Source organism: Phocoena phocoena, chromosome 1, assembly GCF_963924675.1.
Source record: "Phocoena phocoena chromosome 1, mPhoPho1.1, whole genome shotgun sequence".
NCBI classification, from domain to species: Eukaryota; Metazoa; Chordata; class Mammalia; order Artiodactyla; family Phocoenidae; genus Phocoena; species Phocoena phocoena.
In genome coordinates this window covers 116,483,450-116,508,330 of record NC_089219.1, presented here as the reverse complement: position 1 = coordinate 116,508,330, position 24,881 = coordinate 116,483,450, and the positions used below count along the sequence as shown (strand labels likewise).

The following is a 24,881-nucleotide window of genomic DNA, read 5'->3' as shown; positions in this document are numbered from 1 at the left end:
CCTGACGGTCCAGTGGTTAGGACTTGGCACTTTCACTCCTGGGGCCCGGGTTTGATCCCTGGTCTGGGAACTAAGATCCTGCAAGCCACATGGCAAATCCCCACCCCCTCAACACCAAAAAAATGAAATAGGTGAGCTAGATAAGGAGTAGATCCTCTTATCCTACTACCTCTGATGGTACTTAAAATGTAATGGGTCCTAAAAAAGTTAAGCAAAGCTCTCTCAAGAAAATATTTAACAAAAATTTAAGACTCAGAAGTGCTGTATTCTGTCTCTGGTTGGTTGAGGAATTTAGATTTTAGTTGGACTTCTCGGGATATTTCATCTAAAAAAAAAAAAAAAAGCTATTAAGACCCTTGGAGAGGATCTTAGTTGGAGTGGTCTACGTAGAGTGGTGATTGAACTGGACAGACAGAAAAAAAAATACTTTGTTTATTGAAGCTAAGGAATAATTGCTGAGGGACATTGTCAGCTGGCATCATCTTACATGTATTTCTCTTAACCCCACCTTATGTACTCATTTCAGCTTCTGATCAAGAATCTGAAGAATGAGATCACCAAAAAGGTACAGGTGCCCAACTGTGATGAGATTTTTTACGCTGGCACAGGCAACCTCCTGCTTCGAGATGCAGAATCCATCACGCTCTTTGACGTACAGCAGAAGCGGTAACATGTCAGATGCCCCTAAGCAGACAGGCATATAGTGGGGGAGAGTGGAAATCTTTAGTGGGAGCTTTTCTTCCCCCAGGTGAGTTTTACCTGTGGCTTAGCCACTTCTTGTGCTGTAACTCCAAGACTCTTTCTAACCACTTTTTTTCCTCTGTGATCACTCTCCATCCTGTACATACACACTAGCATTACAACAAGGGGCTTATTTGTTTTCAGAGCATTTATCTGAACAAAGAATCCTCTTGGGACTTAGAATAATAGGGACACAGAAATGAATAACATAGTTCCTGTACTTAAAGGAGCTTACAGTCCATTGGTGAAAGCAGACATACACAAGTCCCTAATAATACACAGGAATGAGGGGCAGGGAGTTGAGGAAGAGGGAAGTATACAATGTGAGCCAAATGTTTAAGTCACTGAACTGTAATACAGAAAATGTTTATTTGGTATTATTTTAAGAAATTTCGGTTTACATTAATTTGGAGATGAAAAGGAGGTTAGGTCATAACCTGGAATAAAGGAATCAGGTCCACTCACATTTGCCCTTCTCTCTCTATCCCAGGACTCTGGCATCTGTGAAGATTTCCAAGGTGAAATATGTTATCTGGTCAGCAGACATGTCCCATGTAGCACTACTGGCCAAACATGGTAAGTCTTCATTATGTCCACCCTGATTTAGAGACCAGTCCCTCCCTCCCCATCCCTGCCAGTCTACTTCACTCACCCTGTCCAGCAGAGCACTCATGTCCTTTGCCTCTTACAGCCATTGTGATCTGTAACCGCAAACTGGAGGCTCTATGTAACATTCATGAGAACATTCGTGTCAAGAGTGGGGCCTGGGATGAGAGTGGGGTATTTATCTATACCACAAGCAACCACATCAAATATGCTGTCACCACTGGGTAAGTTGATTATCTGAGATACAGAATGGGAGAAAGTGGCTTCTTAAAATCACTGTCGTGTCTCAGGAGACATACTGAAGTCCTCCTTGAACTGTCTTCATGGAAAAGCTTTGTCTGGCATATATGTGCTAGAAGCATCAAAACATTCTTTTTTCAGCTCTCTTAAAATTGTGAAATATGACACAAATATAGAAAATTACATAGGGTATAAATATATGAAATAGCAAATAGTTACATAATGAACATCTGTGTAACTGCCACCCAAGTCAAGAAATAGAATATTTCTGACACCCCAGAAGCCCTTTGCCATGTGGTCCCTATTGATCACATCCCGCTCTCTTCCTCAAAGATAACATTCTGACTTTTATGATAATTTCTTTCTTGCTTTTCTTTGCAATTTTACCACCCAGTGTGTGTCTTAAAATAATGATTTAATTTTGCCTGGTTTTGAACTTCATGTAAATTAAATCATGCTGAATGTATTATTTCATATTTTGCTTATTTTGCTCAATATATTGTTTGTAAGATTCATCCATGTTGTAGCTCTAGATTATTTGTTTTTGCTGTTGTATAATATTCTATTATATAAATATGCTACAGTTTATCAGTTCTAGAGGGATAGTTGGGTGATTTCTAGGTTTTGTCTATTATAAGTGATGTTCTTTTAAACATTCTTCCATGAATTCTGGTTCATATGCACATACATTTCTCTCTAGAGCAGAATTGCTAGGTCATAGCGCGTGTTTATCTTCACATTTGCTAGGTAATGTGAAAGAGTGGTTTTACCAATTTGCATGCCCACCAGTGTTGTATAAAAGTTTCTTTGCTTGTCACACTGGCCAGCACTTGGCCTTTGTCAGACTCATTTTTGTCTGGTGGATGTGCAATGTATCTTGTAATTTTACTTTGCTATTCTCTGATTCCCCAGGAGATTGGACAACTTTTTATTTAGCCATCCATCAGGATTTCCTCTTCTATGAATTCTGTTCAAGTCTTTTATCCTTTATTTAAATGAGTTATCATTGTTCTTTTGTTATAGGAGTTCTTTATATATTTGAATATCAGTCCTTTATCAGGGCTATGTGTTGCAAATATTAATATCTCCTCCCATTCTATAGTATGTCTTTTGATTCTCTTGATATCCGTTAATGAACAGAAGTTCTTAGTTTAATGTAGTTGAGTTTATGAATCTTATTCTTTATGGATATCAGGTTTTGTGTCCTGTTTAAGAAATCATTGTTGACTCCAAGATCATAAAGGCATTCTTTTATATTTTCTTATGAAAACTTTATAGTTTTACCTTTTATATCTAGGTCTATAATCTACCTGAAGTTGATTTTTTTGTATGGTGTGAGGTGTCGTGAGCTCAGCTTTACTTTTTCCATAAGGACGCTCAGTTTTATATCAACATCATGTATTGAAAAAACCAGCCTTTCCCCATAGTTCTGCAGAGCCATCTTTGTGATGTATGAATCACGTTTAAAAAAATGCAAGGATCTGTTTTTTGTTTTTGTTTTTTTATTTTTGGCTGCATTGGGTCTTTGTTGCTGCACGTGGGCTTTCTCTAGTTGCAGCGAGCGGGGGCTGCTCTTCGTTGCAGTGCGCGGGCTTCTCATTGCAGTGGCTTCTCTTGTTGTGGAGCACAGGCTCTAGGCACGCGGGCTTCAGTTGTTGTGGCACGTGGGCTCTGGAGTGCAGGCTCAGTAGTTGTGGCACATGGGCTTAGTCGCTCTGCAGCATGTGGGATCTTCCTGGACCAGGGATTGAACCCATGTCCCCTGCATTGGCAGGCAGATTCTTAACTACTGTGCCACCAGTGAAGTCCCAAGGATCTGTTTTTTGTGGTCTGTCTCTGATTGAATTCTACACTGTCTTAAGTATTATAGTCTTGTAAGTCTTTACAACTGGTAAAGCAGTTCCACAAATCTTACCCACTTTGTTTTACTTTTTTTTAAGTTATTAGGTTATTTTCAAATTAGTTTTGCCTTGAAAAGGCATATTTTCAAGTAATTTTTTGTCTTGAAAAAGTATAAATTTTAGATTAGCTTGTGAAATTCCATGCCAAAAAAAAAAAAAAAAGACAAACGAGAGTTCCTAGGCCCTGGTCGGGGAACTAAGATTTTTTTTTTTTTTTTTAAGAAAGTTGATTTTTCTCTCTCTTTTGTTTTTAATTAGTTAATTTATTTTTGGCTGCGTTGGGTCTTTGTTGCTGCATGCAGGCTTTCTCTAATTGCAGTGAGGGGGGCACTACTCTTCGTTGCAGTACATGGGCTTCTCATTGCAGTGGCTTCTCTTGTTGAGGAACACAGGCTCTAGGCGCACGGGCTTCACTAGTTGTGGCACACAGGCTCAGTAGTTGTGGCGCACGGGCTTAGTTGCTCCATGGCACGTGGGATCTTCCCAGACCAGGGCTCGAACCTGTGTCCCCTTCATTGGCAGGGGGATTCTTAACCACTGCGCCACGAGCGAAGCCCCGGGAGCTAAGATCTTGCAAGCCTCACGGCATGGCAAAAAAAAACCCAAAAAAACAGAAAGCAAAAAACCCTATTGTGATTTCAGTTGGGATTGTGAATCTGTATGTGATTTGGGGATTTTGTGTGTAATTGTTATCTTTACAATATTAAGTTTCCTAACTTGTGAACATGATATAGTAGCTCTTCCTTTATTTAGGGCTTCTGAAACATCTTTAAATAAAGCTTTATAATTTTATCCATAGAGATTTTGCATTTTCTTTGGTTAGATTTATTCTTAGGCACTTGATAGTTTTTAATGCTATTTATAAATGTATAGTATCCATTTAAAAATTCAATTTTATAATTTTTCCTGATATTTAGAAATACAACTGAGTTGTTTTGGGGGTTTTTTGTTTTGTTTTGTTTTTTGCGGTACACGGGCCTCTCACTGCTGTGGCCTCTCCCGTTGCAGAGCACAGGCTCTGGATGCGCAGGCTCAGTGGCCATGGCCCACGGGCCTAGCCGCTCCGCGGCATGTGGGATCCTCCCGAACCGGGGCATGAACCCGTGTCTCCTGCATTGGCAGGCGGACTCTCAACCACTGCGCCACCAGGGAAGCCCCATAACTAAGTTTTAAATTAATTTTATTTCAGAGACCTTGCTAGACTCTTATTAATTCTATTAATTTATTTATATTTTCTTTTTAAATACTCATAGCATCTGTAGGTAATGACACTTTTGTTTCTTCTTTCCAGCACTTATTCTTTTTTTTTTTTTAGTGCTTATTCTTTTATGTATTTTTCTTGTCTTCCTGCACTGACCAAGATCTCCAGCACAGTGCTGAATAAACACGGTGATAGCAAACTTTCTTGTCTTCTTCCCAGTTTACAGTGTCACTTTTCAGTGTATTGGCATTATGTAAGCTTGCTGTAGATTTTTTTATAGATACTTTTTATCTACTGAGGAATTTCTTCGCTATATCTCAAATGAATATTGAATTTTTTTAAACCCCTTTTCTGCATATATTGAGGTAGTCATGCAGTTTTTCTCCTTTTGTTGATTAATGTAGTGAATTAAATTGATTTTTTTTTAAATGTTAGACCAACATTGTATTCCTTATACAAATCTAACTTGGTCATGATGTTTTACCCTCTTCAAATATTGCTTGTTTCAGTCTGCTAATATTTTGTATCTTTGTATATATATGTGTGTGAGATTGCCCTGTGATTTCCCTTTTCCTTTCTGTCCTTGTCAGGCTTTGGTATTGAGGTAGTGCTAATTTCATAAAATAAGCAAAATAATATACTTTATTCATCTGTTCTCTCATTGAGTTTGTATAAGATTGGAATTAATTCTTCCTTGAATGGTAGGTAGAATTTGCCAGTGTAGTCATTCAGGCCTGGTACTTATAGGAGGATTTAAAAATATGATTCAATTAATTTTATGTAATAATTACAGGACTGTAGGAGTTTTCTGTTTCTTTTTAGTCAATTTTGGTAAATTTTACTCTTCTGGGAATTTGATCATTTAAAAACATTTATGCATATCCTCATTCTGCAAGATCTATAGTGATATCCCTTTTTGCATCCCTATTATTGCCATTTCATCCTTTTTTCTTTTTTTTTAAATAAACTTATTTATTTTGTTTATTTACTTTTGGCTGTGTTGGGTCTTCATTGCTGCACGCAGGCTTTCTCTAGTTGCGGCAAGCGGGGGCTACTCTTTGTTACAGTGCATGGGCTTCTCATTGCAGTAGCTTCTTTTGTTGCAGAACACGGGCTCTACGCACACGGGCTTCAGTAGTTGCAGTGTGTGGGCTCAGTAGTTGTGGTTCGCGGGCTCTAGAGCACAGGCTCAGTAGTCGTGGTACACGGGCTTAGTTGCTCCGCAGCATGTGGGATCTTCCTGGACCAGGGCTCAAAGCCATGTCCCCTGCATTGGCAGGCGGATTCTTAACCACTCTACCACCAGGGAAGTTCCCATCCTTTTTTTCTTAATTAGCTTCATGAGAGGTTTATCAGTTTTACCCATTGTTTTCTATTTCTTAATTTCTACTATTGACTTTATTTTTTCCTTCTAAGTACACTCTTTGTTTTAACTTTAAAAAGAACCATAAGGGCTTCCCTGGTGGTGCAGTGGTTGAGAGTCTGCCTGCCAATGCAGGGGACATGGGTTTGTGCACTGGTCCGGGAAGATCCCATGTGCCGCAGAGCGCCTGGGCCCGTGAGCCATGGCCGCCGAGCCTGCGCGTCCGGAGCCTGTGCTCCACAACGGGAGAGGCCACAACAGTGAGAGGCCCACGTACCACAAAAAAAAAAAAAAAAAAACATCCAATTTTTGAGTTGGATGCTTACTAATTTTTAGTCTTTCTCCTAATGTTAAGCATGTAGACCTCATTAATTTTCAGTCTTTCTTCTAATATAGTATATGCACTTAACACTATAAATTGTCCATCAAGTATTGTGTTAGCTATAGCCACAAGTTTTAATCTGTAAACTTTTAATTTTTATTCAGTTTAAAATATTATGTGCTGGGCTTCCCTGGTGGCGCAGTGGTTGGGAGTCTGCCTGCCGATGCAGGGGACGTGGGTTCGTGCCCCGGTCCGGGGGGATCCCATGTGCCGCGGAGTGGCTGGGCCCGTGAGCCATGGCCACTGGGCCTGCGCATCTGGAGCCTGTGCTCTGCAGCGGGAGGGAACACAGCGGTGAGAGGCCCACGTACTGCAAAAAAATATATATATATATTATGTGCTTTGCATCATTTCTTTGTACATCAGAAGTCTTCACATCTACCTCTCTTCCACTTTCACTTATAACTTATAAGGAAGGATTTAACTGTTCATAGTGGCCTAGTGATTATATATCAGAACTTAAGATTTAACTTTTAGGTCTGGTTCTGATACCTGTGTCTGTTAGATCCTAGAGTACTAGCTTATAAAGAGAAATCATACCATCTGCCCCATCTTTTCCCACTTCATACAAGAGAAAAAAATAAATTAATTTGGTTCTGCTCTTTTTTGAATCACTTCCTATCTATACTATTGTTTAAATGGCACTTGACAAAAGGGTAATGAGAAGATAAAAGGCTGGGTCCTAGGCTTGTTTTATTTCTTTACAGGCTGGATTTACTCTTACACTGACTTAAAGCTGTACTCTCTAACTCTTATTCTTAGGGACTATGGGATCATCCGAACTCTGGACTTACCTATCTATGTCACACGGGTGAAGGGCAACAATGTATATTGCCTAGACAGAGAGTGTCGTCCTCGGGTGCTCACAATTGATCCAACTGAGTTCAAGTTCAAGCTGGCCCTGATCAACAGAAAATATGATGAGGTATGAAATGAGGAAGCATATTAGGAGTATTGAGAAGGGCAGCACTCCTTTTTTCCTATAAGTGATCTCTATTTCCTGCCCTAACCCTCCCCAAATGTCTAGGTACTACACATGGTAAGGAACGCCAAACTTGTAGGCCAGTCTATCATTGCGTATCTCCAGAAGAAGGGATATCCTGAAGTGGCACTGCATTTCGTCAAAGATGAGAAAACTCGCTTTAGTCTGGCACTGGAGTGTGGAAACATTGAGGTGAGAGAAGTATGGTTATAAGCCCCATATTGTTGTAGAGGAGGTGAGAGGGTTAGGGTGGCATTGGGAAGACATTATTCTGGGCTTGCTTCTTCAGCCAATATAATGGAATTTAGAATTTTTTTAGTTGTTAGATTGAGCTATCTTCCTGTTGCTGTTTGCCCATCTTTGCTTCTGCCCCAGCATTTCTATTGTTGTTGTCGCTCTGAGTTAGTCTGAATTCAGTAACTTTTAGAACAGAACCAAGATAGCATAGAATTTGGAAAATTTCATTATTTCCTTGACATTTGACTTGCTAACTGGCAGCTTAGATGAAGGAGTACTTATTAAATGTTGAGGCCTAGAGTCTATAGGCATTATTTTTAAATGGGGAGAAGCCTAAGGAAAATTGACTTTCTTACTTCTGAACTTCCTTCTTATTTCTTCTGAGGAGCCCCTGTGGATCTTCAAACCTGGCAAATGGGAAATACGATAGCTAAGCAAGAATTGGCCTTATGGAATCAGCAACTGCTAGAAGATGATTTTGTTGTAAAAGTAAATTTCTGAGGAGGAGGATAATGTGATGTGATTCTTCTATCCATGGATCCTAAGGGATCTTATTTGTTGATTGAATTTTCAGTACTATTAGATTGAAAACAAAGCTAGGAGGATTGAAAGTGTAAAGAGTTCCTTGGGAGATTTGAGTCACAATAACCTCCAACCTGTTAACTCTAATTCTGGGGATTCTTTAGATTGCTCTGGAAGCAGCCAAAGCACTGGATGACAAGAATTGCTGGGAAAAGCTGGGAGAAGTGGCCTTACTACAGGGGAACCACCAGATTGTGGAAATGTGTTATCAGCGCACCAAAAACTTTGACAAACTTTCCTTCTTGTACCTTATCACTGGCAATCTAGAGAAACTTCGCAAGATGATGAAAATTGGTGAGACCCCAGAAACTAAGGATGGGAAAAGGGGTCCTTGGGGGAAGGAAGAAGGCAAATAGAGGCAAGAGAGAACTTGAGAGAGAAGACCTAACTTGGTGTCTCTTATTGACTTGGTGTAGCTGAGATCCGAAAGGACATGAGTGGCCATTATCAGAATGCCCTCTACCTGGGAGACGTGTCAGAGCGGGTACGGATCCTGAAGAACTGTGGGCAAAGTAAGTATCCAGGACTCACTTCCTTTGGGGCCTTAGGAAGTATTTTCTCTCTATGGTGAGTTATTCATATGTAGTAGTGAGGGATTTCCCTTCATTGCACATTTTTTCAAAAGAGACTGCATGCTCCTACCATGCTCAGAGACTTTCTTCAAAGCCAAATGGAGGGACAGCCAGAAAGTATAGTTTGGCTAGGCACTCTTAGGAAAATAGTTAATATCTTGGGGGAAATGGGTTTTAAAAGGTCCTGGAGCAGATACCGTAGTAAATGTGGTTGGTTGAATGCCATTAGAGTTTTATTGTTTTACTTCAAATCTGGAGGTTTCACCCATTTATTTATTCATTTTATATTTAAGGGGTATTTTTTGAGAACCCACTGTATACCAAGCATTATACTAGCACTTGAGATACCTTAGGGAATAAGAAAGGTGAAAGATGTGGTGTGGACCAAGGTGCTAGCTGTGAATGGGTGAGCAATGGTCAGATTCGGCATATATTTTAAAGGTAGAACCAACATGATTTGTCGAAGGGGACTGGTTGGGGGGATGTGAGAGAGAGGAGACTGGGATGAGTCCAAGGTTCTTGTTAACACTGATGATAGATCTTAAGGATAAGCAACTGTTTTAGTTATTTATTGCTATATAACAAATTACCCAAAACTTAGTAGTTTAAAACAACAAATGTTGATTATCTCAGTTTGCAGCATGACTTAGCTGTGTGCCTCTGGCTCAGTGTCTCTCATGAAGCTGCAGTCAAGGTGTTGGCCAAGGCTGCAGACATTTCAAGGCTCAAGTAGGGGAGGATCCACTCCCACATTCGCTCTGTGGCTGTGGGCAGTCCTCAGGTCCTCACTGGCTATTGGCTGGGAGACCTCAGTTTTCTGCTCTGTGGTCTTTTCCATAGGGCAGTTCACAGTATGGCAGTTGGTTTCCCTTAGAGCAAATGAGGGCACCCAAGATGGAAGCCATAGTCTTTGTATCCTAATCTCAGAAGTGACATCCCATCATTTCTCCCACATACTGTTCATTAGAAGCGAGTCAATAGATCCAGCCCACACTGAAGGGAAGGACTTATGCAGGGACTTGACCAGGAGGCAGACATCAGGACACCAGTATTCACTTGGAAATGTACCTATGCCACAAAGTCTGTTTTCTTAACAGAGTCACTGGCCTATCTCACAGCTGCTACCCATGGTTTAGATGAAGAAGCTGAGAGCCTGAAGGAGACATTTGACCCAGAGAAGGAGGCAGTGAGTCTTTATTTACATAAGTATCTCTGATTACAGGATTAACTCTGAGATCTTGGGACTATTTAAACCTACAAATGTTACTCCCCACCTGGTTACCAGGAGAGGCAGAGAAACAAATGAGATCAAAGGAGGCTCCATAACCTTCCCTAGATGGTTCCTGAGAGCTGTTTGCTTTTAACCTTCTATCTTTCAGATCCCAGACATTGACCCTAATGCCAAGCTGCTTCAGCCACCTGCACCTATCATGCCATTGGATACCAATTGGCCCTTATTGACTGTATCTAAAGGGTTCTTTGAAGGCTCCATTGCCAGCAAGGGTAAGTGCCCACTTCTTCCATAGCATATTTGTTGTGTGCTTGTTTTCTGAAAAGCTGTCCTAGAGAGTACCATTAACTATTCTATCCTTTTCCTCTATCCTTTTTTCTGTGTGATGCCTCATGCAACACTGAGATGCCAATTAAAGTTAAAGTCTTTTAAAAACTAAATAAAAGCATTATGGCATCATTAAAATTTGGAAGATAGGAGGGAAAAAGAGAGGTGTTTCTTAGTCCATGGCTCTAACAACCACTGTTAACATTTTGGTGTATTTTCTTAGATTTTTACCATATATGTAGTCATACTCTCCGTTCTGTGTTTTATCATTCATGACACACAATCTTAAGGTACTAACTCAGCTACCTCAATTCTGTCACGTGGGTATACCCACTACCACTCCCACCCTTACACTCCTGTTTTCTCGGCTATGTCTACTAGTTTGTTTCTCCCAGCTGAGAGCCTAAATAGACCCTTGGGCATTTTGTGCCCAGTCCTGCTCTTTCTTCCACATCCTCTCATCTAGCCTTTGTCCTCATGCCCTGTACACACTGTAGTGGTGGTAACTTAGCAAAGATCTCAGCAAGAAATGCCAAGAGTTGGCACCAAAGGCTGGTTAGTAAGAAATTGTTTGAGGCAGTTTTTGGTAGCAGGAAGGCCAGTTGTTTTCATCTCTCTTCTATTCCCTCTCTCTGTGAAACCTATGCTAACCAGGTTAGCATAATATAGATACCACAAAAATAAACAAAAACAGTAAGTGGACACAACATTGGCACCTGCTTCTGTAAGGATGCAACAATTTGCCTGCAGAGGAGGCCATATCTTAGACTTAGCTGGCTGTAACCAGCTCCTCCTTTCTGTTCCTTCCCTCTGTAGGGAAGGGAGGAGCACTGGCTGCTGACATTGACATTGACACCATTGGTACTGAGGGCTGGGGAGAGGATGCAGAGCTGCAGCTGGATGAAGGTATGCATGTTCTTCTAGGAGTGTTCTGGGCAGATGGGCTCCCTGGAGTGGGACTGGGTTGTGGAGCAGTTCTGCAGGGTGCCGGACCATAGGACCAACAAGGATCCCAGTGTTTTTCTTTCCTTTGGCTAAAATTGTGTCACTTTGAGAATCTATGTTGAGCCTGGATTTTCCTTACAGATGGGTTTGTGGAGGCTACAGAAGGTTTGGGGGATGATGCTCTTGGCAAGGGACAGGAAGAAGGAGGTGGCTGGGACGTGGAAGAAGATCTGGAGCTTCCTCCTGAGCTGGTATGTGGAATTTTCACCCTTGTAAGGTTCTCTCCATTTCTCCCAGTGGAGGCCGGTGACCTTATCACCCCCCCAACACCTGTCCTGAGGTCCCTGAACGGGAGGCGGTCTGTATCCTCCTAGTCTGATGCTTATCTCCCATTTGAAAGAAAGAAGAATAAGATTAACTAGGGTTGTGCCAGTGTCATCTTATGAAAAGGCAGCAAGCTTTTTTGCCTGATTGGGGCTTTTGGTGTATCGTTTTGTTACTGGGAAAGCTTCTCCTATTTTGAGAGTCATCTTCCACAACCACCACCCCTCCTCCCCAACAGAGGCTGGGAATAAGGTAGAGTTGTGTTTAGATTTATCAGGGCAACTTGCTTGAATGGCTTAAAAAATGACTCACTCTTTGTTTTTCCCCTAGGATATACCCCCTGGTGTAGCTGGTGGGGCTGAGGATGGGTTCTTTGTGCCCCCCACTAAGGGAACCAGCCCAACTCAGGTAAGCAGGGAAACAGTCCTGTAGGGATAAGTGTTTCTGAGCTGGCTATACTTGATTAATGTATAAAGAATATTGACACTCTTCTCTTACAGATATAGAGTAGGACTGTTGGGAAGAGAAAGACCAAAATTTCACTTATCCTGGGTTTTCTGTTTCTTGTTAGATCTGGTGCAATAACTCTCAGCTTCCAGTTGATCACATCCTGGCAGGCTCTTTTGAAACAGCCATGCGGGTAAGTCTTAAAGCTACCTTGGCTTTTGTTGAGTGTGCCTTGCCTAGGGTCCCAGGGGGATGATTGATTCATCTTAACCAAATGGAAATTATTATACCCACAAGGGCAGAGGTGTATATTTAACGTGGAAGTCTTTGGTCTTACCTAAGGAAACTTGCCTCATAAGGCCTTCCTCTTACGTGCTTTCAATCTGGCTTAGTAATCTCGTAAAGTGGATTCTTCCAGCCATCTTCCACCCATTTATAGCGTGCTTTCTGGCTCACATCAGTGAAGTGAGCACCCCTTAATGAACAGGTGTATTTTTTGAACACTAAGCCATGTGCTATCGTAGCAATAACAAAAACAACCACAACTGCAACAGTCACTAACATTCAGTGTTGACTGTGTGCCAGGCATTATCATAAATGCTTTATGGGTATTATTAAATGAGGTAGATCCTGTAATTAAATATAATTTACTGATGAGGAAACAAGTACAGAGAAGTTAAGTACCTTGCCCACTGTCAACTAGTTTTTAAGTAGCAGAGCCCAAATCTTATGTTTCTTTCCTCTTGTGTTCCAGCTCCTTCATGACCAAGTAGGGGTAACCCAGTTTGGCCCCTACAAGCAACTGTTCCTGCAGACCTATGCCCGAGGCCGTACCACCTATCAGGCTCTGCCCTGCCTGCCCTCCATGTATGGCTACCCTAATCGCAATTGGTAAGGTCCCTTGCTTCTGGCTTCTCTCTGTTCCAACTTAGGGTAGATATTTCAGATGGTAACCTCAGAGACAGAATTGTCCCAGAGCTGAGGTTTCCTAGTAGGAAAAGATCTTTGGCTTGGCACTCTGTCAGGTTTGGTTTACACCTCCTGCATCCATTTCCCTAGCTTCTTTCACAGTAGGGTGTTGTGATCATGTTGCCAGAAGAAGAGTTTAAGTCCTAGTGGGCTCCTGATCATCCTTCTTTCCCTTTCAGGAAGGATGCAGGGCTGAAGAATGGTCTACCAGCTGTGGGCCTGAAGCTTAATGACCTCATCCAACGGTTGCAGCTGTGCTACCAGCTCACCACAGTGGGCAAGTTTGAGGAGGCTGTGGAAAAATTCCGTTCCATTTTACTCAGTGTGCCACTTCTTGTTGTGGACAATAAACAGGAGACTGCAGAGGTAAGAGCAGTCATAGTGTCATAGTCATACTTGTCATAGTGCTGGGCACCGCCACCTTCTTGCCTCTGTACCATGACCTTCTTTTGCCCCCTCTCCAGGCTCAGCAGCTCATCACCATTTGCCGTGAGTACATTGTGGGTTTGTCCATGGAGACAGAAAGGAAGAAGCTGCCCAAAGAGTCTCTAGAACAGCAGAAGCGCATCTGTGAGGTAAGACCTCTGGGCCTCTAAGCAGTACAGAGGTGTCTTCCCTTTTACCCACTATTAGGTCTGAATTCTTTAGGTCTCAATATGGGGAGTAAGAGAAATTTGGGCTCATTTCTGTGAGGAAAGGATATATTTCTCCACCTGTCTTCCTCATCTCATCAGTCCTCCATAACTAGGAGGCAGAAGATTTCTCTGCTTTATAGCCAGTCCTGTTTTTATTTGGTTGTTTTGCTGTGTTTCTAATGCATATGTGACCCCTTATAAATGACCTATCCCAGCTTTAGCATCAGCATGGCATGTGTTCCTCCTTCTGTCCACCAGATGGCAGCCTATTTCACCCACTCAAACCTGCAGCCAGTGCACATGATCCTGGTGCTGCGTACAGCCCTCAACCTCTTCTTCAAGCTCAAGAACTTTAAGACTGCTGCCACCTTTGCTCGGCGCCTGTTGGAACTCGGGCCCAAGCCAGAGGTGGCTCAACAGGTATATGGGAACTTCTTTAGTGAGCGTAGGGGAACTAGATCTGCTCTTACATGGAGGGAGTCGAAGACCAAGGTCCTTGTCTCTGAAACAAAGTGCTGTATAACAGCATTCAACAAAAAGAGCCAACAAAATACCATCCTCTACTTACTGGCATGGGGACCTCCTTTTGTTCCTGGAAACTGAACTAATATCTTACTCAGACATGGCACCACTGTGAGAGTGTGACCTGCAATATGGAACAGGTCCTCTGTACCTGAAAATCAACCCAGTCCTGTCCCTAAGTTCTAGATTTCCCCTCACCACCACCACTAGCCTCCATATACATGTCCCATTACTTGTGTTTTCCAAAAGCTTTCTATTTGTGCAGTGAAAGCCAGTTTTAACCTTTTCAGGGCTAACCCTGAGAATTCTCAGACTTAGTGGAGGAGTATGGGTCTAGATCCATGGAGCCACTTTGGGATAGAGGAGGAGAAAGCCTGATACAACAGGAATGGCAACTGTTACCCCTTCACATATGACCTATACAGAGGATGTATTCTGTATTCATTCAGTACAATTGCACCTACATCAAAGAAACTACTAAACCATGGTGATGAGATCATTTGAGTTGTGGTGTGCAGCTTTCAGTCCTTGTAAATAAAATATTCCTTCACTCTTTTAGACCCGCAAAATCCTGTCTGCCTGTGAGAAGAACCCCACAGATGCCTACCAGCTCAATTATGACATGCACAACCCTTTTGACATCTGTGCTGCATCTTATCGGCCCATCTACCGTGGAAAGCCAGTGGAGAAATGTCCACTCAGTGGGGCCTGCTATTCGCCTGAGTTCAAGGGTCAGATCTGCAGGGTCACTACAGTAAGTACTGTCCTTGAGAAATACATCTAGAATTCTGTCTTGAGAGAAGGACCAACTAGCATGTTGGTCCTTTTTGTCTCCTGTATTTCCCCCTCACACCTTGAGGCAGTGACACTGGAGGAGGGTAGAACTTCCCACTGCTCCTTCCAGTCAGTAACAATAACAAACCACTCTACTGTGCTCATTGAGGTGTGGAGGGAGTAGGCTTTCTAGGCTTCTCACCCTCACAAATCCCTAACTTCCTTCTATTTCTTCTTCCATAGGTGACAGAGATTGGCAAAGATGTGATTGGTTTAAGGATCAGCCCTCTGCAGTTTCGCTAAGGCCTGCTTCATGTGTGTAGGGTTAAGCACCGTGTTTTCCCGCAGACAGTTAATCTTTATATCCTTCTAACTCCTTCTTCCTCAACTACCCTTCATATTATTGATGTTTAGCTCTCTCTCCCCTAAAACCTAATGTCCTTTTCTCTTCTATGGCTAATCAAAATGTCTAAACCTGACTTTTTTTTTTTTTTTTTTTTTTTTGCCTCTGAGGACCTCTCATCTCAAGGTAACTACAGTTGTGGTCACGATTAGCCTTGCTTTCCCAGCTTAGATCTTTCAAAGAACATTTGTGATGAACATTTGTGAAATAAATTCCTTCTATATTTATGCCTTCCCTCCCCACCACCTTTGTGTACTTTTTGTTAGAAAGGAATGAGATGTAATAAATAAGATAGCATCTTTTACTCAGTCATAACAAGCTGTCAGCCATCCCCGTTTTCCTTGGGCATTTAAACTCCGAGGCAGATATCCTCTGTGTGGCCAGAAACTTAAAGTCTGAGAAGAAACTATTTGATTTTCCAGAAATGCACATCACTTTTTGTTGACTTGTTCTTTACAAAAATTGTTCTTGTATTTTGTTTCTCACACTAAATAAAGTAAATTTCTATGAGAGTTTTGTGGCTTGCCATTTGTTTCCTGGATACTGTAATATTCCTACTTATTCCATGTAGCAGCCCCATCAAAGCAGATACCTTTCCTTCAATAATTATTTTTAATTACAAAGGTAATAAATACCTATTTGTTTTTTAAAGTACATATTTTTCATAGGATATAGTGAATTGCTGTGAGAATGGTAGAAAGCAAGTAGTTCCCCTATTCCATTATTGACTGCAACCTTCCATCTATTGCTAATTATAGAGTGTATTCATTGAGCACCTGCCATGTACTTGGTACTGTTCTAGATGTACTTGGTACTGTTTTATGTGATATATATGTGATTAATTAGTAATACATTGTATATAGTACAGCAATTACAATGGCAATACAGAATTTTGCTTGTCATGTACTAAGATTAATTCCATAGAGTGATGTACTGTGCCTTTGATTAAAATATATACTTTTTTTCATTTTAAATTCATGTTTTCAATAAACAATACATTCATATAGTTCAGAAATCAGTAAATGTAAAAAAGCTATTCTGTAACATCTTCCTCCCACCTTTTTCGTCAGCCATCTATTTCCTATCGCCTTCCCCAAAACAGGTAACTGCCATTGTTAACTTCCTTATATCCTGCCAGAGATTTTTTGATGTATAAACAAGCAGTTACGAATATGTTCTTCCCTATCCCCCTGTTATACCTAAATGGAAGCATACTAATGACTTTAAGTTGCCTTGTTATTCATGGATATGTGAGTTATTTCCATTCTTTGGATATTATATACAGTGCTGCAGTGAGCAACTTGAACATACATTGGACGGGTGTGGAAAGTGAATCTGAGGATAAACTATAAGTGTAATTCCTGCTGTCAAAGAGGGCAGGGCTTTGTATCTTTTTAGCTTTAAAAGATACTTTCTTAAACAGAATCCCCAAATTAAGCCTGCCCTCTCAAAAATTTGCACACTATTTTCATAACACTTTCTCAAGTTATAAACATTCTTTCTGTAACCATAGGCAAATTGATGAAAAATTTGGCAAAATGGCAAGATTTTTCTGTAAATTTAAAATAAATTATAAAATTAATTTTGCATACCAACAAAAACATTCTGAACTGAGGGATATGAAAAAAGTGGACAGTCCTCATGAAGCTTATGTAATTGGGGAAACAAAATGGATACATGTGAAATAATTAAATACCAGGAAAGAATTTGAAGTTGGTTAATAAACAGTGGAGAGCCATTAAGTCCTTACTTGAGAGAGTGATATAAAGAAAATGTTGTAAAATACTGTTTTGCAACAGTGTTCACTATACGTGAAAGGTGGGAGGTGAGTAAATACTGAGATGAGGTGTTAGGCTTATCAATAGTAAAGCAAGTTTAAGAAATAGTGCAAAGGAAGAATCGTGCTTATTTTCAACTCCATCTTAATTCTCTTATTTGCCATCTGATGTTTTCCTTATTAACATACTTATATTACCATATTAATGTAAAACCAATATAAATACCTATAATGTGTGCTTGATATAGTCATATTAGAGATTACACATGTTAGCAGTTTGGAGTTGAATGAGAAAGTTAACCTGGAATAGATGTTACAGATGTTTGGGAGAAAGAGATTAATCAGGGAAGGACCTTAGAGTCCCAAATGTAATGTTACATATTTGTAATATGAGTCCTAGAGTGGTGAAGGGTTTTGAACAAAGCAATATAAGAGTTGGGACTGGAATTTAGGTCTTCTGACTCCAGAGTGTTTTCTCCCAAATCACAGTACTTGTGCCTGGAAGAACACAGTAGGTTTTGCACAGGTATGATTTTAAAAGTCTGTGCCCTGTATGTCAAGGAAAGAGTAAGTACCTAAACTGGTGCTTGACACAAGTACTCAAGTGTGTGTTTTGGAAACTAAGGATGAAAGTCATGAAGTAACGTTTTTCATTTAGTGTGATTTCTCCCTTTTAAACTTTATGGTACTTTATCCTTACTTCTTATAAGACACTTAACCTTGTGCCATACTTACAGTGTGTATGTCTGTCTAATCCTACCTCCAGCCTAATCCCCAGTCAACTACCTTACAGCAAGGGCTGGTCCTGATTTCTCTCTCTGCCCTCCACTATGCCCAGCATAGGATATTCAACAACAGCGGATGCCTTCCAAGGGCTGAGATAGGTTTGTCAGGCAGTTGATGCATTCTCACAGATCTGAATAGCACAATTCCAGAGGAGGGAAGGGATGTCTGGAGTTGTCTACATGAGTCTCCTCCAACTACACTCGACTGAGTTCTGCGTAGAGAAAAGGAGATAGGTCAGGGAAGGCAGGTCTACTACCACTACATTCCAGTCGCCTCCTTGCTTAGTCCAAGGTCCAAGAGTCGCTTTTTCTGCCTGATTTAATTAACCAACATTGAGTTATAAGTTATTGGCACTGTGACAGTTTTAATGGGGTGCAGGGAAATCAGAGATATCCACTAGATTCTGCAGAGAAACATGCCTCATCAGGGCCTGGGAGAGCAAAGAGCAGCCAATGAGTGCCCAAGTTTTAGTCCCTAGCCTAGGAGCTGGGGATGCAGCAGTGAACACGACAGATGAAAATCCTTGCTATCATGGTGCTTAAATTCCAAGGGGCTTGAGAGGAGATAACGATAAATAAATAAAATATATAGTATGTCAGATAGTGGTAAGTGTTGAGAAAAATAAAGAGGAAAAGTGGATAGGAAGTGTATATGTGTGTGTGGGAGGGGTTGCAATTGTATTTAGTGAGGCCAAATAAGGCATTTCAGGGAAGATGACGTTTGAGTAAATTACTGAGGGAAGTGAGAGGAAACTAGCATGTTGGGTATGCCGTTAACTATCGTTATTGATTACACATGCACAGCTTCTGGTTGTTCGTAGGCAGTTTGTCCCAATTTGGCCTACCCACAGTTTAGGAAGAAATAATAAGCCAGGTAATGCAGGCAGTTGAAAGAAAGGAGGCCAAGCCAATAAAACCTGGCAGAAGGTAACAGTAAGTTCCCCTCTGTTGGTTCTACGTTCCCAGAGAAAGAGGGGAAGAAAAAAAAAAAAGAATAAAAAAAATCGCAGCTTCCTGTCCCTTTAAAAATGGCGGCCCGGCACGGGCCAACAATGCCATTGGCTGCACGAGGCAAAGGGGGAGGGCGCGGGGGGTGGGGCGCAGAGTCCTGCCTCCTACGGCACGGCGGAGGTGGCAAGATGGCCGCGGTTGAGGAGGATGGTGGTGTTGGGGCTGAAGCCGACCGGGAATTGGAAGAGCTTCTGGAAAGTAAGAACCCGTAATGGGAAAGGCCCGAAGGGGGCGGGTGTAAGGATCCCTTCAGGGGGTTAGGTGAACCTGAGGTATTTGGGGCGGAGCAGGAGAGGTTCTCCAAAGGTTGGTCGGCGGCGGAGAGTCTGCGACCCCCGAGATAATCTCTGGGTCACCCTCTCCTTCGCGGCGGGAGCTGAGGAGCTCGCTTTGGGTCCCTGAGCGGCCCAGACCGTTGATCTCCTTCCCGGAGGGGAAACTAACCCAGGGGACGATGTTTCACGATCCCACTCCAAACTCCCCTTACTTTAGATTAGTAAGTTCTTAAAGTCTGACTTTCTCCCCGCCGGCAGCAGCCTTCGGTCCTCGGTGGGCCGCGAACCGGACATCCACGGATTGCTTCCATTAACTCTTAGCGAGCCCGAAGTGCGTCCTTCTGTGCACTGTCCTGTTCTCCTTAACACGGAAGACACGCCTTTCCTTCTCCCAGTCCTTTCACCTTTCTCTCACCAGGCCCCTTTCCAGTTCTTTCATCATGTCAGAGCTCAAACACACTCCCTTCCCATTATTTTGAAAAACAGGGTGAGACGGCCTCTGGGGAAGACAATTCACCCTCTTAAAAGAGGGTGGCTGTACTTTTCCTCCTTAGCCCTGTTTCTTGCCCAGAGTGGGGCCGCTGCCCTCCCCTTACACTTAGAGTCTGGCAAGCAGAATGGTGGTGAGGACAGAGGCTTTTCAGGGAAGAGGTGAATATTTTTTTGTTTCTTGCTCAGTCACAGACAGAGTGGGCAGGCGGAAAGATGAACAGAAATTGTGAGAAGTGCTAAGTGACTGTGTGAGTCTGCAGAGAGGAGGCCAGAGGGAGCTCTAAGAGCTTTGGGGAGGGAGAGTGAAACTGCAAGGTAAGGGAGTTCAGTGCCCTCCCATGGAGTGTAATATGGAGTCCCTCAGTTCATACTAGTACCAGGACCCATGGGGAGCTAGGTGAAACATCTTGTGGCTTCAGCTTTCTTGCCAAAGATTAGATTATTCCCTTTAGGGCTTCAGAATGAGTTCAGGGGGTTAAGGGCATCTGTGTTCTCTGCTCCCCTTGGATATCTGTATGGGATTTCTAGGAGTCATTAAAGAATGGCAAGGAAGGCACTGTATAGATGGAGATGTCTCTGCAGAAGTTTTAACTCTCTTCTCCCAGCTCTGAGAGAGATGCTTGTTCCACCTTAAGAGATTTCTTCTCCTTTGTTGACAATAAATTAGGTAATGGGGTGGGAAGTGGGAGGCTTATTGAGGGGTGGGTCAGGAAAGGGAGACTCAAAAAAAGGAGAAAATTTAGGAAAGTTGACAGTTTGAAAGATTGTTCTCTTAATGCTTTGCCCAGAAACCCCCCAGCCTTGCATCCTCATCCATCCCCAAATACACGCCGTGTTTCTTGTTTCTGAAGGTGCTCTTGATGATTTTGATAAGGCCAAACCCTCACCAGCACCCCCTCCTACCACCACGGCCCCTGATGCTTCGGGGTCCCAGAAGAGATCGCCGGGAGACACTGCCAAAGTATACATTCCACCCACTTAAGGGATGGGGGGGGCGGGCAATGGGCATGCAGCTCTGAGCAGAGGTTGGGCAGGCCCCTGTAGGCCAGAGGGGAGTTGGGGGAGGTGCCTTGGCCTCACATTGCTGAGTGCTCTTGCAGGCCTCAGTCCTTGTGAAACAGGGACTTGAGATTGAGTAGAGGGATCTCAAGGAAGTTCTTTAAGAAAAGAGCAGATTTAAATGTTTGGATTGGGATTGATACTCCATACAGTTCCGTCAGTGGCCAGATACCTTTTTGCTGCTCTTAGTAAGAGAGGTAGTCAGAATATCCAGTGGAGGTGGGTAGGAGGGAAGCATTGCATTTCCCAGAGCCACTGCCTGTGACTTTTGTCAGAGGCCATGTGCAGTGGGGTGCCAAGTAAGAGATGCACTTAGGCCACGTTCTCCCCTGCAGGATGCCCTCTTTGCCTCCCAAGAGAAGTTTTTCCAGGAACTGTTTGACAGCGAGCTGGCTTCCCAAGCCACTGCAGAGTTCGAGAAAGCAATGAAGGAGTTGGCTGAGGAAGAGCCCCACCTGGTAGAGCAGTTCCAAAAGCTCTCAGAGGCTGCTGGGAGAGTAGGTGAGGAGGGGGCCCCAGACAACTGAAAATGTCTGAGCAAACCTCCTAGGTCATTGTTGCTTGAGGACACCAAACTTTGTAAAGTTGACAGCAATTATGATACCACTGCCATGGGATGGGGGAGGAGATGGGAGGAGGCATGAGACCCTGTTTAATGAAAAGCATGAGATAAGTTGGAAAGTAACAGAAAAGATTATTAAAAAGTGACCATTTTAAAGGTCACAGTGTTAATGTGGGTGTCATTGTGGAGAACAAACTGACACACAGTTCATGTAGTTTTATGAAAATAACTATGAAGATAACCCTAGAGTATTCAAAGATTTGGAGTGCTAGTGATTCACTAATAAATGCTCCATAACCAAGCTGGTAACCAGGTCAGTCTAGGCAAGCAAACAGTTAAAATCCTAAATGACCTTGGCTCTTTTCATCTCTCCTAGGTAGTGATGCGACTTCCCAACAAGAATTCACTTCTTGCCTAAAGGAGACATTAAGTGGACTAGCCAAGAATGCCACTGACCTTCAGGTGAGGGGGAAGAGATAGGGAACCACAGGGGGCCCACTCCTAGACACTTCACCAGCAGAGTCTCAAAAGGCAGACTCTGTTGGGTATCATCTCAAGTCTGTCCCTGCCTGACTACTTTGCTACAGGCAAGTTTAAATAGTTCTTTCCCACCTGAAAGGTTGGTGAGCATCCCAAGAAGGTAGTATACTTGCTCACCTCCCTCCTGTCCTTTCTAGAACTCTGGCATGTCAGAAGAGGAGCTGACCAAGGCCATGGAAGGGCTGGGCATGGACGAAGGAGATGGGGAAGGGACCATCCTCCCCATCATGCAGAGTATCATGCAGAACCTCCTGTCCAAGGATGTGCTGTACCCATCACTGAAGGAGATCACAGAAAAGGTTTATGAACTTCTATTTATGCTTTTCCTCTTTGTTCCCCATTGTATTAGCTCCTGTGAGCTGCTTTGTCTATTTAGAGCCTGCAGAGATAGAGTAACTCAAGTGTACAGGTTCATCTATTTTTTTCTCCTTTATTTATTTGGAGGGGGAGAGTTAGGGAGGAGTTGTATCTCCAAGAGAATAAAGCTACCATACTGAGGATGTTTAAGGTAGAAGGGGAAATCCTTCAGCTCTAGTTTTCTGTAAATTGGTCTAAGTCAAAAAAAAAAAAAAAATTGGTCTAAGTCTCTGTTGTTGTCTGATAAACCTTTCTTGCATTTCCAACTTCATTAATTTCTCCAATAAGGTTTCAGTGAGGATTTACTGGCTTTATGCTGTGAACAATTTTAAGAGTAGTTTAAATGATGGTCTCTGCCATCACAGAGCTTATAGTGTCACTGAAGAGATTTTTAAAGGTTGTTAAACAAAAAAGAAGGGATATGTGACAGAGATCATATGTGGCCCTTAAAGCCTCAAATATTTACTATCTGGCTCTTCACAGAAAAAGCTTACTGTCCTCTGGTGACCGTAAATGCTAGCACAGCCAGGTGATCTGACTGAAGTGAGTGCTACTTCTCATGCTGAACTCGCTTATTTAGCTTTTCCTTCTCCTATGTTCCTGTCCCCTTCATGTTTTACTCTTCCTCATATTTTATTGCCCTTACTTATTCATTGTTCACTTACTTCCTCCCCACCCATTCTCTCTTTGCTTAGTATCCAGAATGGTTGCAGACTCACCGAGAATCTCTACCTCCAGAGCAGTTTGAAAAATATCAGGAACAACACAGTGTCATGGGCAAAATATGTGAGCAGTTTGAGGCAGAAACCCCCACAGATAGTGAGGCCACTCAAAAGGCTCGTTTTGAGGTGGTGCTGGATCTCATGCAGCAGGTAAGGCCTCGTCTTGCCATCTGCCCGCTGCTGCTATCTGCTTGCGTGTTCAGTGGAGGAGGTGTCCTGGAAGGATGCCTCCCTGCCCAGCCAGGGTGGAGGAGGGAGCACAGGAGAGGCCACATAGCATGGTCTTATCTCTTGTTCCTCTTTCCTTATTTTCCAGCTACAGGATTTGGGCCATCCTCCAAAAGAGCTTGCTGGGGAGATGGTGAGTATACCTTCTCATATACTTTAATCTTAGCCCCGGTTTCCAGTATTTTGTAACCTTTAGTGATTTCACCTAAGGTGATAATTGTGGCTGCTGGGGATGGACCTTCAAAAGCTCTAACTTTCTGAAATAGGAGGAGTTATCTGAGTCCCTTCATCTCTTCTCCAGCCTCCTGGCCTCAACTTTGACCTGGATGCCCTCAATCTCTCGGGCCCACCAGGTGCCAATGGCGAACAGTGTCTGATCATGTGAAACACAACATGCTTCCTTCCCTGATTCCCAGCTGTGGGGGAACGTCTGGAGTCAGCAGAACCACTGGGAGCTGAGGCAGGAGTGTCGTCTACAGGAGTGGTCTGCCCACTGCCATCTGTCATCCCACCCAAGATTGTGCCATACCAGCTGAGGCTTTTTTTCTGTCTTTCTAGGAATAAGGCCTGTTCTGCAGATCATTTCTGTGAACCCTTTCCATTGTGGTTTCTGCTGCTAGCAAAGGCCCAGCTACCTACCAGGTGAAGGAAGGTGTCCCTTTTGGGGCATGCACCTTCTTTCCTCTCCCAAAATAATGTTATACAGGGCCACACTGAGTTCACTTTTGTACCCAGGGTCTTTGTGCCTTGTGTTTACTCCCTGTCTTGGACCTGGGGAGCAGGGACAGAGTCCTAGGACTCTATATTTCTATAGTTTTCTTGGGCAGCACCTGTGGGAATGAATGGGGAGAAACTTAGCCTAGGCTGGGGGTTTAGGTCTGTCACCACACCCTCTTGCCTTCAGACTGTTCTGAATTCTCTGAAGGGAAAGTAAGTGGGGGGGCTTTTGCATCTAAAAATGCTACTCTTTCACAGTAGGTTGAAAGAGAAGCCCTGGGATTCTCCTCCTTCCAGGTACAGAGTCCTCAATTGCCTGTTCCAGCCTGAGAACTCAAGTAGCTGCCCTGTTCTTTCTATAATGCTATGTGATCTGGGTGAACTCAGCCCTTGACCTTCCTTTATCGCCTGCCTCTCCTCTCATCTCTCTATTTTAAATACCTCTTTATTCCAACCCTTCTCTGAGCCCAAACTGTGACAAAGAAGGGCCCATCCTGTTTCCCCTCATCTAGTCCATCCACCACCCTCACTGGCCCCCCTATCTCCCTGGCAAATGTATATAATTATAGTGTCAGGTCTAGGAAATGAATTACTGTTCTTCCCCAGATACATTTTGGCTTATTTGAGACATCTGATTCCTTTGAATCCTGTTCATTGATTCAGGGAGGTAGCTTGGGAAAGGGGGGGTGGGATGCAGCCTGGATCCTTTTTCCTGACTAATAAATATTCTGAGTGAGGGATTGAGCCTGTTTTTCATCCAAGTCTTTTCCTAATCTTCCTCAGCTTCTCTAAGCTGCCCTGTGAGGAATGTTAGCATAACATTGCATTACTGGGTTCTACCACCACTTCCCTTCCCCAGCTCAGTCTGCACCTCAGTTGGCAAAGGAGACTGAATGGCCATCTTTCCTCATTTTCTCCGAATATTTCAATTTGGGAAGCCCTTCGATTGGTATTGTATTTTAACATTTCACA

At 42.8% G+C, this 24,881-nt stretch overlaps 2 protein-coding genes across 4 annotated transcripts in view; both read left to right on the top strand.

Moving 5' to 3' along the window:
* The window catches only part of COPA (COPI coat complex subunit alpha), a 49,410-nt gene extending 33,514 nt beyond the window's left edge, over positions 1 to 15,896 (top strand). Inside the window, exons 15-33 of one of the 2 annotated variants that reach the window (XM_065895401.1) lie at positions 527 to 666; positions 1,232 to 1,317; positions 1,433 to 1,571; positions 7,197 to 7,359; positions 7,462 to 7,608; positions 8,340 to 8,529; positions 8,652 to 8,747; positions 9,905 to 9,993; positions 10,187 to 10,310; positions 11,182 to 11,271; positions 11,452 to 11,561; positions 11,965 to 12,042; positions 12,206 to 12,274; positions 12,836 to 12,972; positions 13,230 to 13,416; positions 13,515 to 13,625; positions 13,944 to 14,105; positions 14,767 to 14,961; positions 15,225 to 15,896. In XM_065895401.1, coding sequence (XP_065751473.1) covers positions 527 to 666; positions 1,232 to 1,317; positions 1,433 to 1,571; positions 7,197 to 7,359; positions 7,462 to 7,608; positions 8,340 to 8,529; positions 8,652 to 8,747; positions 9,905 to 9,993; positions 10,187 to 10,310; positions 11,182 to 11,271; positions 11,452 to 11,561; positions 11,965 to 12,042; positions 12,206 to 12,274; positions 12,836 to 12,972; positions 13,230 to 13,416; positions 13,515 to 13,625; positions 13,944 to 14,105; positions 14,767 to 14,961; positions 15,225 to 15,284 — 2,373 coding nt within the window. In that variant the 3' untranslated portion in view covers positions 15,285 to 15,896. Of the gene's footprint in view, positions 1 to 526; positions 667 to 1,231; positions 1,318 to 1,405; positions 1,572 to 7,196; positions 7,360 to 7,461; positions 7,609 to 8,339; positions 8,530 to 8,651; positions 8,748 to 9,904; positions 9,994 to 10,186; positions 10,311 to 11,181; positions 11,272 to 11,451; positions 11,562 to 11,964; positions 12,043 to 12,205; positions 12,275 to 12,835; positions 12,973 to 13,229; positions 13,417 to 13,514; positions 13,626 to 13,943; positions 14,106 to 14,766; positions 14,962 to 15,224 lie in introns of both variants that reach the window. The other variant, XM_065895392.1, reaches the window with a different exon arrangement.
* Positions 15,897 to 19,073: 3,177 nt separating this feature from the next.
* On the top strand, positions 19,074 to 24,647 carry PEX19 (peroxisomal biogenesis factor 19). 2 transcript variants are annotated; one of them, XM_065878943.1, is made up of 8 exons: positions 19,074 to 19,155; positions 20,576 to 20,685; positions 21,119 to 21,284; positions 21,722 to 21,807; positions 22,023 to 22,184; positions 22,938 to 23,114; positions 23,281 to 23,325; positions 23,546 to 24,647. In XM_065878943.1, exons 1-8 carry the CDS (start codon positions 19,086 to 19,088, stop codon positions 23,567 to 23,569), a joined length of 840 nt encoding a protein of 279 aa, XP_065735015.1. In that variant the 5' UTR covers positions 19,074 to 19,085; the 3' UTR covers positions 23,570 to 24,647. The 2 variants fall into 2 exon arrangements, with proteins under 2 accessions (XP_065735015.1, XP_065735005.1); XM_065878933.1 differs by having other exon boundaries at positions 23,494 to 24,647.
* The last annotated feature ends 234 nt before the right edge of the window (positions 24,648 to 24,881 follow it).